This window comes from Lactuca virosa, chromosome 2, assembly GCF_052849685.1.
Source record: "Lactuca virosa cultivar CGN04683 chromosome 2, Lactuca_virosa_CGN04683_v6, whole genome shotgun sequence".
Classification (NCBI taxonomy): domain Eukaryota; kingdom Viridiplantae; phylum Streptophyta; class Magnoliopsida; order Asterales; family Asteraceae; genus Lactuca; species Lactuca virosa.
In genome coordinates this window covers 182,440,434-182,459,646 of record NC_136427.1, presented here as the reverse complement: position 1 = coordinate 182,459,646, position 19,213 = coordinate 182,440,434, and the positions used below count along the sequence as shown (strand labels likewise).

At 33.4% G+C, this 19,213-nt stretch overlaps 1 protein-coding gene across 2 annotated transcripts; it reads right to left on the bottom strand.

Moving 5' to 3' along the window:
- Nucleotides 1-11,605: 11,605 nt before the first annotated feature.
- Nucleotides 11,606-17,316, bottom strand: LOC145159804 (wall-associated receptor kinase-like 6). Of its 2 annotated transcripts, XM_079078848.1 has the most exons (3): nucleotides 15,810-17,316; nucleotides 13,046-13,142; nucleotides 11,606-12,916 (listed from the first exon to the last, which is right to left on the bottom strand). In XM_079078848.1, exons 1-3 carry the CDS (start codon nucleotides 17,257-17,259, stop codon nucleotides 12,079-12,081), a joined length of 2,385 nt encoding a protein of 794 aa, XP_078934974.1. In that variant the 5' UTR covers nucleotides 17,260-17,316; the 3' UTR covers nucleotides 11,606-12,078. The 2 variants fall into 2 exon arrangements, with proteins under 2 accessions (XP_078934974.1, XP_078934973.1); XM_079078847.1 differs by having other exon boundaries at nucleotides 11,607-13,142.
- Nucleotides 17,317-19,213: the final 1,897 nt, after the last annotated feature.

Below are 19,213 nucleotides of genomic sequence, written 5' to 3'. Positions count from 1 at the left end.
GTAACCAAAGGATTTTTGTGGGTAGCCTATGAAAATACACCTCTCACTTCGAGGTTCGAGCTTATCATGAGTCTCGTGTCTCACAAAAGCCTCGCAACCCCAAATCTTAATGTGGTCTAGTTTGGGTACTTTACCAGTCCACATCTCATGAGGAGTTTTGGCAACTTTCTTTGTGGGAACTAGATTAAGGATATGGGCGGCAGTCTGTAAGGCATACCCCCAAAATGAGATTGGTAGCGAAGCTCGACTCATCATGGAACGAACCATATCCAACAAGGTTCGATTACACCTCTCAGCTACACCATTCAACTGCGGTGTCCTAGGAGGTGTCAATTGTGAGACAATCCCACATTCCCTAAGATAGTTGAGGAACTCTGAACTAAGATACTCACCACCTCGATCGGATCGAAGCATCTTAATGTTCCTGCCCAATTGATTCTCGACTTCCTGTTTAAACTCTTTAAACCTCTCAAAAGTCTCTGACTTATGCTTGATTAAGTAGACATATCCATATCTACTGTAATCATCAGTAAAAGTCAAATAATAACGATTAGCATCCCTTGTGGCATGTTTGAAGGGCCCACACACATCCGTGTGTATAAGATCCAACAAACCTTCACCCCTCTCACAAGAGCCTGTGAAGGGTGACTTTGTCATTTTTCCAAGTAAGCATGATTCGCAACTATCATCTGACTTTAGGTCAAATGACTCCAATACTCCATCCTTTTGGAGTTGGCCTATGCGTTTCTTGCTTATATGTCCAAGACGACAATGCCATAATGATGCTTTATCCAAGTTATTATCATTAACAGAATCAATACACAATACATTATTTCCTAAGTTATCAACCACAGATACAGTTTCATACACACCATCACAAGGTAATGCTTTAAAATAAAGAACATTATTAAAGAAAGCATTAATCGAACCAACTTCATTATCAAATGAAAAGGTGAAACCTTGTTTATACAATGCATGAAAGGAAATAATATTTCTTGCCATTTATGGCGAATAACAACATTTATTCAAATCTAAAATAAACCCACTACTTAGCGATAAAGTATAAACTCCAATCTTGGTGACAGGTAAAGCTTTCCTATTCCCCATGATTAAGTTTATTCTTCCATGCTCCACATTCTCACTTCTTCTTAGTCCCTGCAAATCAAAACAGATATGAATACCACAACCGGTATCAAGGACCCAAGAGTTAGAATGGGGTGAGTTATTAGATAAGATAGTGTAAATACCTGCATGGTTGGGTTTAACTTTCCCATCCTTCACATCTTGCTGGTACTTTGGGCAGTTCCGCTTCCAATGTGACTTTTCATGGCAATAGAAGCATTCAGCCTCTTTAGGGTCAGAAGGAGGAGTGACAAAACCTTTCTTGGTTCCACTTGAAGAAGAGCCATCAAGGGTCCTAGCCTTGGTACCCTTCGAAGAGCTCTTTCTCTTCTTCCCTCTACCTTTCCTGATTGCCAAAACCGGGGCGGAGTTTGGAGTAGGAGTGTTAACAACTGACTTACCCTTAAGACCTGTTTCTGCGGTCTTGAGGAGTCCCTGAAGTTTGCTGAGTGTGACCTCTTCCTTATTCATGTGATATGTCATGCGGAATTGATCATAGCACGATGGTAAGGAGTGCAAAATGATATCTATTGCAAGCTCCTCAGGGAAGTTCACATTAAGCTTCAGCAACCGATCCACATACCTTTGCATTTTCTGCATGTGGCTCGTGACGGATTCCCCGTCCTTCATCATGGTTGTTATGATAGAGCATATGATTTCATACCTCTCTTGTCGTGCACTTTGATGGTATCTTTCCATCAGATCTTGGTGCATTTCAAAAGGGTAGAAGTCCTCATAGGACTTTTGGAGTTCCGCTGTCATGGTGGCCAACATGATGCATGCCACTTTTGTAGCATCCCTTTCATGTGCCCGGAAGTCAGTGATCTCCTGGGGAGTTGCAGTGGTCTCATCAATCTCCTTAAGCTCCTTGTCAAGGACATATTCTATGTCCTCGTAGCGGGTAATCATCCTGATGTTTCTGATCCATTCATTGAAGTTGGATCCATCAAAAGTGACTTTCCCACACAAGTTCATAAGGGTAAAGGAGTCATTAGGATTAGAGCCAGAAGCAACATTGTTTGAAGACATCTGAAAGAAGAGAACAAGATTAGTTTAGATATTAAGAGAGTCCTTAATAAAACACCCAAATGTAATATTAAGGCTAGGATCCAATCACAATATATTATAACTTAGAAGAGGTATGCCGTAATCCAAGCTATAACATATTTGAAAGGTAGGTGAATGACGATTCACCAATTTCCACCATGAAAAACGAAATATAAATATTAGGTTTTTAATTGGTTCTTAGAAATTCCTAGATTCTTTTGAGATTCAATGAACTTTTCAAAGGCATGTTTCAATCTCGAGTGTGCCCTCCAAGTTTTGTGACTGGGATACCGATGATCACAAAATGAGGTGTGAAGTAACCATGCAAATCACTTGGTACACTCAATGTTTATTACTCAATCGATGTGCCGGTTAACCACACGAGCTCCACCAACCTATAATAAACTTTAAGTCACCCTTTACCTACCTTGTTAAGTCCAAGTTAGTGTGCCGGTTAACCACACGAGCTCCACTAACGACTTAAACAAAGTGTAAAGTGTAATTTCATGGATTAGCACCTTATTCACATTTTCCTAAAGTAACTAAGATTGGGAATTTAATAAAAGCATTTAGTTACTTTATAATATTCATCATACTTTTAATGAGAATTTATAAGTCCTTGTCCTACCCGTTCGGCTAACGACCCTCCACCGATCAAGGAAGCGGTGGGTGAGAGTGGACACCCATTAAGTTGCCATTTTATAGGCAACAACCTTATACCCCCCTTATAGACCGGCTTCGTGAATGAGGCGTACTAGCGGTAAGACGACTTGACGTTATACATATATATATATTAGTAACTTATAATATTATAAAGTATAAGGGTTGAATTTTAACTTTTAAAATTCTAAGGGTTGGAACTAAAGTTTTAATCAAGACTTTACATGTTCCAAAACTTGAGGGCAAGTTTTGTAAACTTCCAAAACTTTTCATTTCTTATAACTTATGAATTAATTGAGTAATAAAAATGAAGACTCTTCATTTTTTATAACTCTTGTGTTCTTTTAATGGCTTTAATAAAAGTGAGACTTTTGGTTTTCCATAACTTGAGGACAAGTTATGGACTCCATTAAAACACATTATGATCATGAATTAAACTACCATGAAGGTTACAAACAATTCCTATGATCATCTAATCTTCATAAGTTCAAGAACATGAATATGAACACTTTCAAGAATCAAAAAATTACACTTAAAAAAAACTTGTAATTTTAATAATTGCCATTGTAAATGGATTAGCATAAACATTACACCATCTAAAACAAGCTTTAAAACATCAAAACAGTTTAGGGTAATGTTTCTAGTCCATTTCCAGCAACAAATGTGCAAACTTTCATACGAGCAGAAAACAGAAAAACGATTTTTTTTTCAAGCTGTTTGCACACAAAAAAAACAACAAACAAACCTAGTCTCTGATACCACTGATGGGTTTTGAGCATTCTAACACTTCCTAAGTGTACATGCAACCCTAATAACCTTGGATCTATGTTTGTCTAATAATCATGCAAAGTTGAATTCCAAGGTTATATTCCTATCTAGCATACATGGGGAACATTTTTAACTTGAATGAAAGATAGAATAACTTACCTTGTTGTTGATTATGATCCTTGAAACCTTGTGAGCCTAGCACCCCAAGTGTGATGCCTCAAATGCTTCACACAACACCAAATGCAAAGGAGTAAACTTTGAGAGAATCTTACACTTGCAAAAATCAGCTCTAGCCCTCTTGTTTCTTATGTGTAGCCAATTTTGGTGGAGAATGGGTTTCTTATATAGTGTTGACACATCTAGGGTTACACCATGTAAACCCTAATGTGTCATGACTCTTCATTTCCATGACCCATGGGTTTGTAACTCCCATGGAGCATCCATGGAGCATCCTATGGGTGGAACCCAACTTGATAATCCATGGAGCCTCTTAGCCCACTATATAAGATATGGAAGATTTACATAATCTACCCATATATTTAATTAGTTATCTTTTGATCACTTAATTAATTCTAAATTAATTCTTGATCAAACTAATTAAATAATATTATTAATATATTAGAACTTATAATATATTAATAAACCATAAGTGTTATTTCTCTCATTTTAGTTTATCCAATTGCATGGTGCCATGCAACCCAAATGGACCATGCCGGGTCGGGTCAAGTACATACCAGAAATAGTTATGGACTTAGACACCTTATCCAACAATAGTGTCATTGTATGACCCATGGATGACATATGGGTCATTGGTCATGTGGTAGTTGCTTATAGTGTCATGGTATGAACCATGGATGAAATATGGGTCATTAGTTATGTGGTAGTCGCTTATAGTGTGATGGTTTGACCCATGGATGCCATATGGGTCATTGGTCATGTGGTAGTTGCTTACAGTGTTATTGTATGACCCATGAGTGACATATGGGTCATTGGTCATGTGGTAGGTGCTTATTGTATCATGGTATGACCTATTGATGACATATGGGTCATTAGTCATGTGGTAGTTGCTTATATTGTCACGGTATGACCCATGGATGACAGATGGGTCATTGGTCATTTGGTAGTTGCTTATAGTGTCATGGTTTGACCATGGATGACATATGGGTCATTGGTTATATGGTAGTTGCTTATAGTGCCATGGTATGACCCACGGTTGACATATGGGTTGTTGGTCATGTGGTAGTTGCTTATAGTGTCATTGTATGACCCATGGATGACAAATGTGTCTTTGGTCATGTAGTAGTTGCTTATAGTGTCATGGTATGACCCATAGATGACATATAGGTCATTGGTCATGTTAATTAGGTGGTAGTGGCTATTTAATTTGGAGTGTTCAAAATATTGACCAATATAATTGAAAAGGGCATATAACAAACCTTTTCATAATGAATTAAATACTTTAAATCCGTCATGGATAGTTAATCAAAATAAATGAAACATTTTTTTACTTTAGTTAATTTAAAAACAATATACATATATAAATTAAATAACAAACAATATAATTTAACTTCTGTTTGGTAATTTGAACCCTATATATATATATATATATATATATATATATATATACACACACACACTATGAAAATCTCATTTCCTATTTATCATCAATTAAGTAACCAAAAATTTGGCATATGTAGTTACACACATAATAAGATCATATCAAAAATAGATTAAAAGTAAATAACATTAATTCCAACTCTAAATCGACATCATTGAAGAACCGTGTTTAGGAACTCCTTCTTCATCTTGATGTTTCTAGCCAAGATTATCATATAATCTATTAAATTTTGATTCTGATCTCTCGTGTTTGACTTCATCACACCCATCTCATATTCTACATCCATTATATTGTCTTAGACTTCCTCCTTCTACAGAGCATCTAGAACTTTGTTGATCTTTGTCTCCTCATTCAAAAATTATTGGAGAAGAGCCTCGATTACTATTATTCTTGATTCCAAACTTTCTAGGTCTTCTCGAATGATGGCGATGAAATCTTCATTCAAGGTTTTGTTTGACCCAAGATAAGTCATTAATTTCATTGACAGAGGTAGCTTTTAATTACTATTAAATTTAGAGAAGATGATTTACAAAAGGAATTGTTATTATTTCATATATGGGTAAACCATGTGTTAATGTGGGTAGATAACTAGTGGACGACATTATGTTATTATTTATGTATATTCACTATTCCAACTAATACCCATATATATTAACTACTAGAGATCTTTCAATATCTGCACTTTATTCTTATAAAATCCCCTACATACGCATATTGTCTACCACCACATCTTATACATCTTACTTTCTTCCAAACTAATGGCTTCTTCATCCAACGCTAACAATTCTTCGGATATTATGTCTGAAGCAAAGAAGCTTGCTCTCACCAAAAGTATCGATGAGGTGTACTTATGTATTCACGTGAATGGTATCAAAGTAAAGCTTGATACTTCCATATAGAATCATGAGGAGAAGAAAAGGCAGATCGAAGCAAATAACTTGATTTACAAAGATTTTGTATACAAATATCTTGATGATGAGATCAAGGCAGAAAAACAAGAAGTAAAATATCTTGAAGACCTTTTTGCCATGATTAAAATGATAAATAAGAAATGTAATGAGCTTAGTAAATAGATTAGATATTGATTTTTATTTGAATATTTTGTCATTTTAGTATTTAGACTTTGGATTAGATGAGGATGACGGCCTAAAGAGTTTTTGCAACATGTGTAATTGGTAAGTAGAGTGTGGTAAACTTTATAGGATAATTAGGTATTTGGCTGATCATCATGAATCATCAGAAGAGAGCGAATCATTAGAAGATAGTTTGTAATACTCTTTGTATTGTACATATATTTCTAAGTGGATGCATATATATCTTTTAGAAGACATCAAGAAATATGGTTTAAATTATTAAGTATTATTGAATTTCAATAGTGTTTACATTAGTTTAGTTAAATTTAATTGTTTTGTTATAATTATAAATTCAGTCATACATGTTAATTTAGTGTAGATTACTTTATTGACAATGGATGAATTTTGTATACAATTTTATTTTGTTTAGGTTGTTATTTTGTTATAATAAATTTTCTATGTTTTTTATGAACTATAATTATGTATTTAATTTTGGTTAATAATTTCATGTATGTTGCTATATTTATCGTTTTCAAATATCAAATGATATCTACCAATACTTTGACCTAGTATTTATCCACCGCAACAAAATCACAACCAAGGGTTGTTGAAGGTTCCCTCATACACTCTTTCTTTGAAATTTTGTTATACGATTCTCAATATCAATTAAAACTGTCTACAAATATTTGAAATCCATGCAACCATTTTGAAATAACAAGTGACTAATAAAGATCATTTGGATACACATTTGTGATATGGTGTGGTTATTCGAAATTAATACAGTAACTTTGATATAACATGTGACTAAACAAATACTAAAGATTACAAATATATTGTCACTTGATTTACAAACAAGAACACTCAATGTGAGCAATATCAAGGTTAATGATTAACATTTTTTCATCATTGTTGCTCTAAATAATAGTTACGTGAATATTTCGCCATGTGACTAATAAAAATCATCCGATACACATTTAGGATATGGTCATGCTATTCGAAATCATACAACCACTTTGAAATAACAAGTGACTATACACATAAACGGTAAGCAAACTATAACGCACGCTCAACTTTAGTAACACTTATAGTTATAAGACCATATGCACCGAGTTTTTGCTACACTGAAATCATGTTAGACAAACTCCAATTTATTTGTTAGCGACATAAATATTTACATCATATGAAGATTTATGACATTTGGACACATTTTTATACTCTAGTATATTTGTCACTTTTTTTTATGTATAGAGTAACTAATGCGTTGAACTCAATCATCTATAGTCACGCCTCCCAATTAATAAGTGGCTGAACTTTCCGCTAAAATATTTCAGTTCACGTCAACTACTTAAAGTATCATATGAGTGACTGTCCGTTTTCGACGTCGAGGTTTTTGTAGTAGTAAGTGTAACAATTTTATCAAGAAAAAACATGACTTTGGTTGTACAAATATCATGAACCGTATTCATAATAAACATCTGGTTTTACAAAATCCTTCACAATTTATCGGAGTTTATTGGTGTTACCAAATATAGACTTTGCACAAAATCTGCAAGCTCAGGGATTTCATCCCAGTAGTTGGCCTAATGTCCCCTTAGAGAGTCTTTTCCGATGTTTCCCATAGAAAAACCATTAACTGTGTTTCCCGAAGGAAGCCTATAACAAAGTTTCCAAAGGAATCACATATCAATATTACCAAAGGAATCATATATTCAGTATTCTCGAAGGAATCACATATCAATATTCCTATAGGAACCACATATTCATTATTCCCGAAGGAATCACATATTCGGTATTCCTGAAGGAATAACGTATTCAGTATTTCCGAAGGAGTCATATATTATGTATTCCTGGTCGACCAACATAATATTGTTCCCACAGGAACCTTTAACTATAAATACTCTGGTAGGAATCATATATTCACACACATATTGAATATTCTCGAAGGAATATTTAACGATGTTTCTCCATAGGAAACTTTTCTCAAAACCCTACTCCTGGGAACCCTTTAACAATAAATCCCCTGGTTAGAAAGTAATACCTTCCTAACAAAGCCATATGTATATTAGAGAACAATAATGTGATGAATAAATAAAATAATAATTGTGGTGAAAAATAATAAATACTAATTATTGCTAATAACAAAAGAAATGCAAGGCGTATATTAATGTATGCAAAGTATACTAGGAATAATATATGTGATGTTTGTGAAGAAATGTGATGTATTGTGTGGAAACATGTTATGTGTTGATTTTGTGATTGACTGATTTGTATGAGATCTGTGTGTTTCTTTCCTTGTTGTACTTGTAATTGGCTCACTAAGTTGTTGTTGACACTTCATCTTGTTGTGTTTTTTCCATGTTATTAGGAGTGTGACTTTGTGAGGCGGGGAACTTTTGGGTAGGTTTGATTCTATTATGTTGATACCACTTGGACACGTCTTGCTGGTCATCATTGTGGTTTGATTAAACATACTTAAAACGTTTTTTTTTATTTGGGTTGTTTTGGTTTTAAACGTAATGTTGATGATTGATTTGAAAATGTTTACTTTAAAGAATTATGTTTCAAATTTCCGTTAAAAGATGTTTTAAAATTAAAGAATTTTTTTTCATGAAAATGATGGTATTACAAAAGGTACAATAGATTTTTTACAATTAAGTCAAACTATAATTTAATCATGCAATGTTTACCCCAATTTAAGCCTACACTCTTTATTTTCTTCGCTCTATTGACTCCTCCAACGATCTACTCCGTCTGCACTCCACATTGCTAAGAGGCAGCCGATCGATGTCTTGTCCAAGTAACATTACTGTTTCGATTTGGAAAATAAATTGTGATTTTGCTATGTGATTGATTTTTATTGCGGTGCAAAAATCCTGAAACAATAGTAACTTGAAATTAAGCAGAAGTGATTAAGTGCTTGAAGTCATGAAGAGCGAGTGGACAAGGTTTATGGAATAACAGGGTCGGTCCAAATACATATTGGGCCTGAGGCGAGAAGAAAATAAGGGCCCCCAATTCCAAATATAATAAAATTTTGAAAAAAAATATCATTTATAATAATAATCAATAATATAATCCAAACCATAAATATAATCATAATATTTACAAAAAAACACCAATACAAAAGACAATAAATTTCTTTCTTTATTAGATACAAAACTAACAAGATCAATTTAATCTAAAATTTATTTCTTTATACATAATATTGCCAATACCTTTCTCTATACAACTTTATATAACATTCACCTTAAGTAATTCTTCAATAACTTTAGCTAGCTTTGTGCAACTTCAAAGTAAACTTCTGTCTATAGATGCCTATTAACCTTAGGTAATCTTTAGCTTTTGAAACCTTCTTACTTCTTTAAACTTCTCTCTATAGTTGTAGAGATGCATCTACAAATGCAACTTGTAAAATAAAACCACTAGATAACAATAGTAATAAAAATGATAAATCGACTACTCTCTACAGTTGTAGAGATGCATCTGAATAAATCGACTTCACAAATCTGAGAAACAAAAAATTAATATAACATAGACTGAGAAGAAAAAATCAGAAAAAAAATCTTATACACAAACCTATAAGCTTTCAGAAACAAAAATTCTGAAAGAAAAATCATACCTTGTTAAGTTCTTATATGATATCACGCAAGTCACAAGGATTCGAAATCAACATAGATAATCGAGAGTGCGAATCATAATGAAAATGTGAGATTTTGAGAGGAATAGGGGTTAGAAGCGGGGATGTCGATCGTGACCGTAAGAGAGAGCAGAGCGAGTTGGAAAGCTGCGTATGATTCATTTGATTAATTCTTGAATCTGTTATCAGAGGTATGTCAATTCACGAGGTCGAGGTGGAGATGTCGATTCAGTTATCAAGGATTTCGAGTCAATTAATGATTCATAAGGTGCCCTAATTGACTAATTCTTGTCTCCTTCTTTCGGTCCTTCCCATTCCCCTAGCTGCATACACATTCAAATAGAAACCGTCCAATTTGTTTTTTGGGCCTAAATTGAGGTTGGACCAATATAGGACCCTAACAAACATGTATGTATATATATATATATATATATATATATATATATATATATATATATATATATATATATATATATATATATATATATATATATATATATATATATATATATATATATATATATATATACTACATACCTAGAATTTATGGGTCCTCCAGAGATGTCGGCCCTAGATGGTCGCCTGGGTCACCCACCGTTTGGACCGGCCTGGGTTATAAACACATTTAGGGGGTGGTAAAACTAAACCCCATGTGAAGTATATTAGCATGTCGTCAAGAAATAATGACTTAACCTTCAATTAAGCACAAATGGCCAAAGAAGATAGGGGGCGGTAAAACTAAACCCCATGTGAAGTATATTAGCATGTCGTCAAGAAATAATGACTTAACCTTCAATTAAGCACAAATTGCCAAAGAAGATAAGGGGTGAAGATTAGGAGTGGAGAAATTAGAAGCTCTAAGTTACTATATCTGAGTTTTATGAACCCTAATCACATCAGTTCTTCAAATGTTCTGATAAATATGATAAATATTGGTAGATCTTTCTTGGTGTATCGGATGACAAATGAGACGATGAAGACTACAGCAAAGATAGGAGGAAGCGGTGGAGGCCTTGTTCGTTGCACAACTAATGAATTCGTAAGTTTAAAGAAAGATATTAACATAAATATAAGCTCAATCTAAAATAAAGTTACCAACATTCTAAAATACAGTTACCAAGATTATCGACTTTAATTTTAAATTCAATTAATTGAGAATTCACTTACCAAATTACCCTTATTCCATTAATTAATGTCTATTTTTTTCTAAAATTAGTTGGTTCCTACATCCATACAATAGATATTGGATGTATATATATATATATATATATATATATATATATATATATATATATATATATATATATATATATATATATATATATATATATATACACACCAATATTTTAAGTGAAAACATATGTACTATGTTCCTTGATCAAATGAAAATAAAGTTTATATGTGCACTCCATCAATTTATGGCTCATCCACAACATGTTTCCTTGGAAAATTTATACAAGTTTACCAAATAAAACAAATAAACAATGCTTCCCAAATAAGCTTATGAAATTTATTAAGAATCCATTAACAACACAAAACACGATACTAACCTATCAAATGTAGTCAATTTGTTCTTTTATCATTTATCTTTTAATTGTATTAAAAAGTTTAATAATTTCTTTTTTGAGTACTCCTTACATTATTAAGTAGATTTCAACTGTATAATTTTAATGCCATACTGGACGACATGTCATCGAGTAGAAATAAATGAGAAAATTATGTCGTATTGGATGTCGTAGTGGATGTTAAACCAGAAGATTCAACAATCATTTAAACAGTCGTAATTCACTTCAATGGTGTATTAAGAACCCAACAAAATTGTTTATTGGTCTATTGAATACAATTAAAATATAAATGATCCAAAGAGCAATAATACAATTGGTTGTCATATCATGACATTAACCCAATTTCGATTAAAATAAGCTTAAGAATATGTTTAGGAGGAAAAAGAAATAGGTATAGAAAATACTATACCTTTTAGCGTTTACATACAACTTATTAATCATCACACTATATAGTTTAAGGCTTACTTAAGAAAACTAATATTTATCATGATTCATTGACTAAGGTTGTCAATGATGTGAAAAGTTGAGTCAACATAAGTTGATGTTGACTGCGGTGCTTTCTCAATACTTCACAAGTCTAATATTATTTTAAATTGTGGTGGGAACATGTGACAATCTCACACCTTCTAACTCGGTCGCAACTTCTTTCATTGTTGGTCTGGTTTTCCCATTTAAATTCAAGCATCGCATTGCCAAATTAGCTATGGCCAACAACTCATTCGTAGAACCCTCCTTAACAACTATTGCATCAAAAATAGACATGACACGTCCTTCTTCCATGGATACCATAAAGTATGTAGCCAAACTTCTATTTTCACCAAATCTAGTTAATGAAATTGGCTTTTCTCTTGTCATGAGTTCAAGCAAGACAACTCCAAAACTATAGACATCACTTTTTTCAGTAAACTGGCTTGATTGGAAGTACTCTGGATCCAAGTAACCAAATGTACCTTTCACTAACGTTGTTAAGTGAGTTTGATCTATTGACACGAACCTTGAAGTTCCAAAGTCAGAAACTTTGGCTCTATACTTTTCATCCAAAAGTATATTAGTTGTCTTAATATCTCTATGGTATATTGGAATAGAGGTAGCCGAATGTAAGTAAGAAAGTGCTCCTGCAACCTCTGTAGCGATTTGCAATCTCATGTTTAAAGAGATTGGAAATTCACCGGTTTCATCTTGAAGAAAGTCATACAAGGTACCGTTTGAGATAAACTCGGAGACAAGCAATGGGACCTCAGTTTCGAGGCAACATCCTAGTAATTTGACGACATTCCTATGATTGACTTGGGAAAGAATGACCACCTCATTGATGAATTGTTCTAATTGGCTTTCATCGACAACCTTCGATTTCTTAATAGCTACAATCCGTCCGTTCGCTAACATGCCTTTATATACTGTACCTTGACCTCCTCGACCAAGAATTCTATTATCATTAAAATGGTCAGTGGCCTTCTCTAGTTCATTCGAGGTGAAAATTATGGTTTTATCAACTAAACTGTTGTCAATTGTTTGTTGTTGTTTAAGAAGTAGACCACCATTTCGTTTAAAATACCTTTGTTTCCTTCTTTTGGCGCTAATTTTCTTGATTATGTTGTATAGTGCATAACTAATCACCATTAGAATAAGTAAACCCATGGTTAGGCTAGCACCTGAAAATGAGGCACATATAATACTAACAATTTAATATAGGCCCTTAAAACACTGAACTTTACATAAATAAAAATGGAGTTTTTATACAAAGTATCTTCAACCGTCGATATAGACTACACTTTCTACTAATAAATATAAGAAGTTTTAGTTAGTAACTTTATTTTAAGGTCAAATTAACGTAACTATTAACACCCTTGTTATTGTTTTTGAAATTAATCTATTGTCAGTTGTCCCTAATGTATAAATCATGGAAAATTAAACGGTTTTATTTCAAATTTAAAAATTAAATTGTTTCTTCAAATTTAAATTTGACTTGATAGTTATACTAAATAAATGTTTTATTTCAAATTTAAAAATTACATTGTTTCTTAAAATCTAAATTTAACTTGACAAACCTTTATTTCAAATTTAAAAATTAAATTTAACTTGATAGTTGATACTAAATTTTATTTAGTATAACTATCAAGTCAAATTTAAATTTGAAGAAAACAATTTAATGGTTAGATTTGAAATAAGACCATTTACTTTTCCAGTGATCTTTACATTCCGGACAAGCGTGGTTATGGGTTATTTTGATTTTTATAAATAAATAAATGTTTTTTCATAAAAGACATATATTTCAATTTTTTCTTATCTAAAAGTAATTTCTTCAAAATGAACAAATTTTTATTTGTTACTTGTTATTTCAGCCGTAACAGCCGTAAACAGGTTATCAACATGTAAAATGAGATTTTTTTTCCTATAAAAGACCATATATTTTGTATTTTTTCGGTTTATGTCTCTTCTTCTTGTTGTACACCGTATTTGGTCCCCTAAAACGATTACTTTCTCATCTATTTATATATTATCCCAAGAATACATTCATAAGATTGAGTCTATTTTCAAATGTTGTGCCAATGCTATTTTCATTAGTTTTGATGGCATGTTTATTTTACCAGTGTATTGGGATAATTTTACAAGTAAGTTGTTATTGTTTACCTTTAAGTCCATGGTGTCTCAAGTATTTATCAATGTTTTACAAAGAGTATTAAATTTATTTGGCACTGTATGTGTGGAAAATCTCAGACATTAGTTAGTTTTTACATTTGTAACCTCCAACATGAAATCAAATCTCTTTGATACTGTATACATTAAGCATTTCAAACATTAGGTTTATGCAGGTCGTTAATGGTAAAAGAACAGGTAATGTCTGAGATCCTCCGTACATACAATGCTGAATAAATTTAGTATTCATTGAAAAACATAGATAAACACTTGAGACAAATTAAACTTAAGGGTAAATAAAAAATACTCCCTCCGTCCCAAAATTATAGTTCATCTTTTGTTTTTGGTTTGTCCCAAAATAATAGTCCACTTCTAAAAATAAATAACATTTTTACCAAAATATCCCCTCATTATTAGTTAACCAATTAAGCATTTAATGGAACATTAAATGCAAAGTAAGGACAAAACTGTCATTTAATTATATAAAGTTAGTGGTAGTTAATGTTTTTCTTAATCTGTGTGTTTTTTGTCTGTGGACAATAATATTGGGACGGAGGGAGTAACAAATTACATGCAAAACTATCTTTGTACACTATTAAAATAAACATACCATCATGAAAATAGCATTAGACAACCTTTGAAAACATACTCAAAGTTGTGAAAACAACCTTGGGCAGAGATGCACATTTCAAACCGTTTTTTTTAAGCGAAGGAAAAAACCGGACCAGTTTTTAAAACCGATTAGATTAAAACCGAACTGCCACTTAGTTACAGGTTGTAACAAATATCTAAAACTGTTTTTTTGTTTGTCTTTCACTGGTTTTTCTACTATAACCGAATCAAACAAGTTTTTTTTAACCAAAAAACCGGTTTGTTTAATGCAATTTCATTAAAAAAAACGAAAAATCAAACCAATTATAGCAGAAGCAAGTGTAGACATAAACAGATTTTTGGAAACAGTTTTCTAAAATCAAACCGATTATAACAAAAACCAGTCTGGACATAAACCGACCTTGGGACATGAGGTAATAGACGAACTTCATCATCACAATTTCATAATTCCATTTCATTATTCGTTACTAAGTTTGTATTATAAGTAGATTGTTTAATTTGACATTTGGATTCTTTTCATATATATTGGCTTTCTTACTTGGCGTAACTGATCTCATAGCTTTCTTACTTGAAAAGGCCTTTGTAATTTAACTTGATATTTGGATTTCATTTTGGCTTTCTTACTTGGATTAAATGATATCATGGCTACCACTATGTGTTTCCACTTACCGGTCTCTTTCAATATCCAAAAAAATATAAAAATAATAATAAGCAGATCGACTACAAAAAAGTTGAAAATGACCTTTGTATTTTAGTTTGACATTTGGATCCTATTCGTATTGGTTTCTTACTTGGAGTAAATGATCTTATTAGCTACCACTATTTGTTTCCACTTACCTGTCTCTCCTACACCAACCTCTAATGTTAAACGAGTTGATATTCTGACTCAGAAGAAAGGGGAAATCTTTTTCTTTTTCTAGTTAACAAAAATACTACAAAATTTGATAGAATATCATTAATTAAGAAAAAAAAATCACCTTTTTAAAGTAAAAAAACTATAATAAATTTCCTAATTATAGAAAGTAAAGAGAAAAAGTAGAAGAAAATGTTATTGATAAGAACATCTTTACCTAGAATAACGCCGAGTGACTTATTGCTGCTTCCACGAAAGTGACAACTCATGCCTGACGTCGTGTAACGGTCAGGGAAACAAATCCCACCATCTTGTTCACAGCTTATGCATTCTGTTGAAACTTCTGGTCTAAAATAACTGGTGCTGGTGTTATACGTCCAACTCAGTGTTATCGGAACCACTTGTCGAGAAAATCTTCCTTGATTGAATGAAATCTTATCCACCAAGAACGCAGACCCACAGCTTCCATTTCCATCATGTCTTTCCAATCCTGTTAGATTCAAAGTAAATGACTCGAGATCATATGGAATAGTAGTTTGGCAACAACCCTTTCCAAAGCAGCCGTTTTTGTAGCTTTCACTGTTTGTGTCATTGCTACAAGTTGTTGAACAACCACCGACAATAGTACCATTTTCCACCATAATAGCAGCACTACCACACCCCTCAACCACAAACATGTTATCCGATCCAGAAAATCCGAACGGACTTCCCGTTAGGAAAAGGCTGTTAGTTTGGATTGAATTCTTGCAATCAGAAATCATAGGGACATTAACAGTGATTGTATTTTTTTCCAAACTTACACTCAAGACCTCCATGTTGTCGAACGCAGATAAGTATGGTGTCAAGGAATTGCAATCGACATTGAACCAGTTACCATCTGAACAATCTCTTTCAATGCCGAATGGGGAGGGAATAGATACATTCCCACACATCTCGTTGCATCTTGTTGAATTTTCATGGAATGTTTCGTTCCACGAAAGTGATATCGGAACAAAGTGGTCTTCAGCAAAAGATTTGCTAGAAAAACTTCCTGCGTAATTTGTATCTACCAAGATAGCAGACCCACAAGCTCCATCTCGAGCCTGACTTTCTAAGCCTGTTAGATTGAAGGTAAATGATGAGAGACCATGAGGAATTGTAGTTTGACAACAACCGACACCAAAGCAGTCGTTTAAGTCACTAACAGTGTCCTTGCCACAAGTCGTTGAACAACCGGTGACAATACTCCCATTCTCCATGATGGAAGCACTGCCACAGCCCTTAACAACGAATCTGTTACGCGATCCGGAAAATCGGAAGGGACTTTTGCCATGGCTGGTGATTAGGACATGATTGATATCTTGGACTGGATTTTTGCAATCAGCACTAATCATAGACATATTAACAGTGATTGTGCTCACATCCATATACAGCACCTCGGCGTTGTTGAATGCAGATAGATACGGTTTGTTGTTGAATGAAGATAGATATGGTGGGGAGGAATTACAATCAAGTGTGTACCATTCGTTGGCAGAACAATTTCTTCCAAACCCGAAAGGGTATGTAATCCGGACATCCCCACAGATGACAGGACATTGTGGCTTGCCGTAATAAGCCTCGAGATGAGCTTCTACTAATGTTGTTAGCAAAATCAAGATGAGTAAATTTAAAACTTGGAACGGCTGCATTTTGGTAACCAACAACGATTGAAGGCGCAAGGAATAATAATCAAAACCAAGTGGATTTTTATGCTAAAAGATAATATGCTTTATCTAATTATTTAATGGAGATATTTATTTTATGGTTGACCTTAAGACAACTTTATTTTTGGCCATTTTTCTTCTTCCGAAAACAAGTGGAGATTTAAAATAGTACACAATAAAGCACGCAACATTAAATACTCTTTTCATTCGAATAAGGACAATATAAATATTTTTTTTCCGGTGTTTATGTATACCACATGCTCAAGATTTTCTTCTAGCTATCCATATAGATGGGTTTGGCCAACATATGTCTCATGTGGTGCATCGTATTATCCTTAAATATCGGCTCATGATCCCTATTTTTCCAAATGATGAGATATGCCCGGTGTGTCGCAAACCATGTTTGGACTCTTTTGGAGAGCATGCAATTCATTGTAATGAACTCCCATGGTTCAAATACAGGCACAATATGGTTAGGGATATTTTGTTTGACATATTTAAGCATGCCGGGGTTTCTACCAAGAAAGAGGCACCTATGAATTTTTCACTGACCCGACAGAAGGAAGGTTAACCCTTAGATTGGCTGACGTTTTGATTTTTGGATGGATTGGAGGGAAACATGTTTGTATGGACCTTACAGGGGTATCCCCTCTTGTGGGCTTGAGGGCTGGGGGTTTCAAGGTGGGGCATGGTGCTTTAAAAGCTGCTACATGCAAGGTCACAAAACATGAGAAGGCATGCATGAAAAAGCAACATGTGCTCATACCATTTGCGTTTGATACATTTGGTTTCCTCACGTGGGATGCGATAGTGTTTCTTAATCGAGTACAACGGATCATGCATAGCAATATTACATCCCCTAAATCTATGAATGTAGTTTTCAAAAGAATTGGTTTTACCATACAAAAAAGGCTTAACGGCGCAACTTGTTTCCCGTTTTCCTTTTCACTGCTTGTACTGTGATAACTAAGTTCTAATATATTTGAAAAACTATAAGCCTAAGATACCAAATACAAAATTCTTATCTTCAGTCCTTTTTGGGGTTTTTTATAAATTTGATTCATAACAAACTTGATATGACTAAACTGCTTTTTAATAATTATTTTTTATTATGTACCTAATTTCTATTTTAATTATTGTATGGCCCACAAGTAGGGATGTCAAAAAGTCTCGTGGGACCCCGTTCCCATGGGGGCCCCGTCCCGTTTGGGGGTATTTATTAAAAAAAGTCAGGGGCGGGGGCAAGGTTAACACCCATTTTAATTTCGGGATGGGGACGAGGGTGGGCAATCTCAGGACAAAAATGATACTTAAAAGTGACATTCAAAATTTTTGTAATGAAACTTAAAAGTGAAAAACATGAAACAAAATAAGAGTTGGAGAAATATGTAGGGATAATTACATAAAACCCTTAACTTTGGTAGAAATGTGTAGTGGAATTTTGGCTCACTAATACCAAATACTTGCAAAAAAAAAATCAGTTTTACCCTTTTGTGTATTTCTGGTTCATTAAAGACCTTACGTTTGACAGAAATATTCAGTTTTATCTTTTTTTCTGGCTCATAAAATCCCTTAAGTTTGGTTTTCTATTTCATTAAAGCCTGTAAGTTTGGCAGAAATTTTCGTTTTACAAGATAAAGGTACAAAAAGGGTGCAATTGAAAAAAACTTTGGCAAATATTCGGTATTAGTGAACCTAAAATCTACAAAAGGGTAAATCCGCACATTTCTACCAAACTTAAGTGTTTTATGTCATTATCCCAATTATGTATATTAACTTGTCGCAAAATCGTGAAAATATAAAACATTGATGATTCTAGTCATATTATAAGTTATTATATGTTAATTAGACATTAGTTATGAGCTTTACGGATGTAAGTGAAAACAAAGGAAATAAGCGTAAGATAGATTTTTACATAAAATATTAAAATAAGAACGTT

Excerpts from the sequence above, each read along its gene's own strand:
- LOC145159804 (XM_079078847.1), bottom strand. The coding sequence starts at position 17,259 with ATGCAGCCGTTCCAAGTTTTAAATTTACTCATCTTGATTTTGCTAACA. Across the intron at positions 13,143-15,809 it reads GTCACTCGGCGTTATTCTAG|GTGCTAGCCTAACCATGGGT; the intron begins GTAAAGATGTTC and ends CCTCATTTTCAG.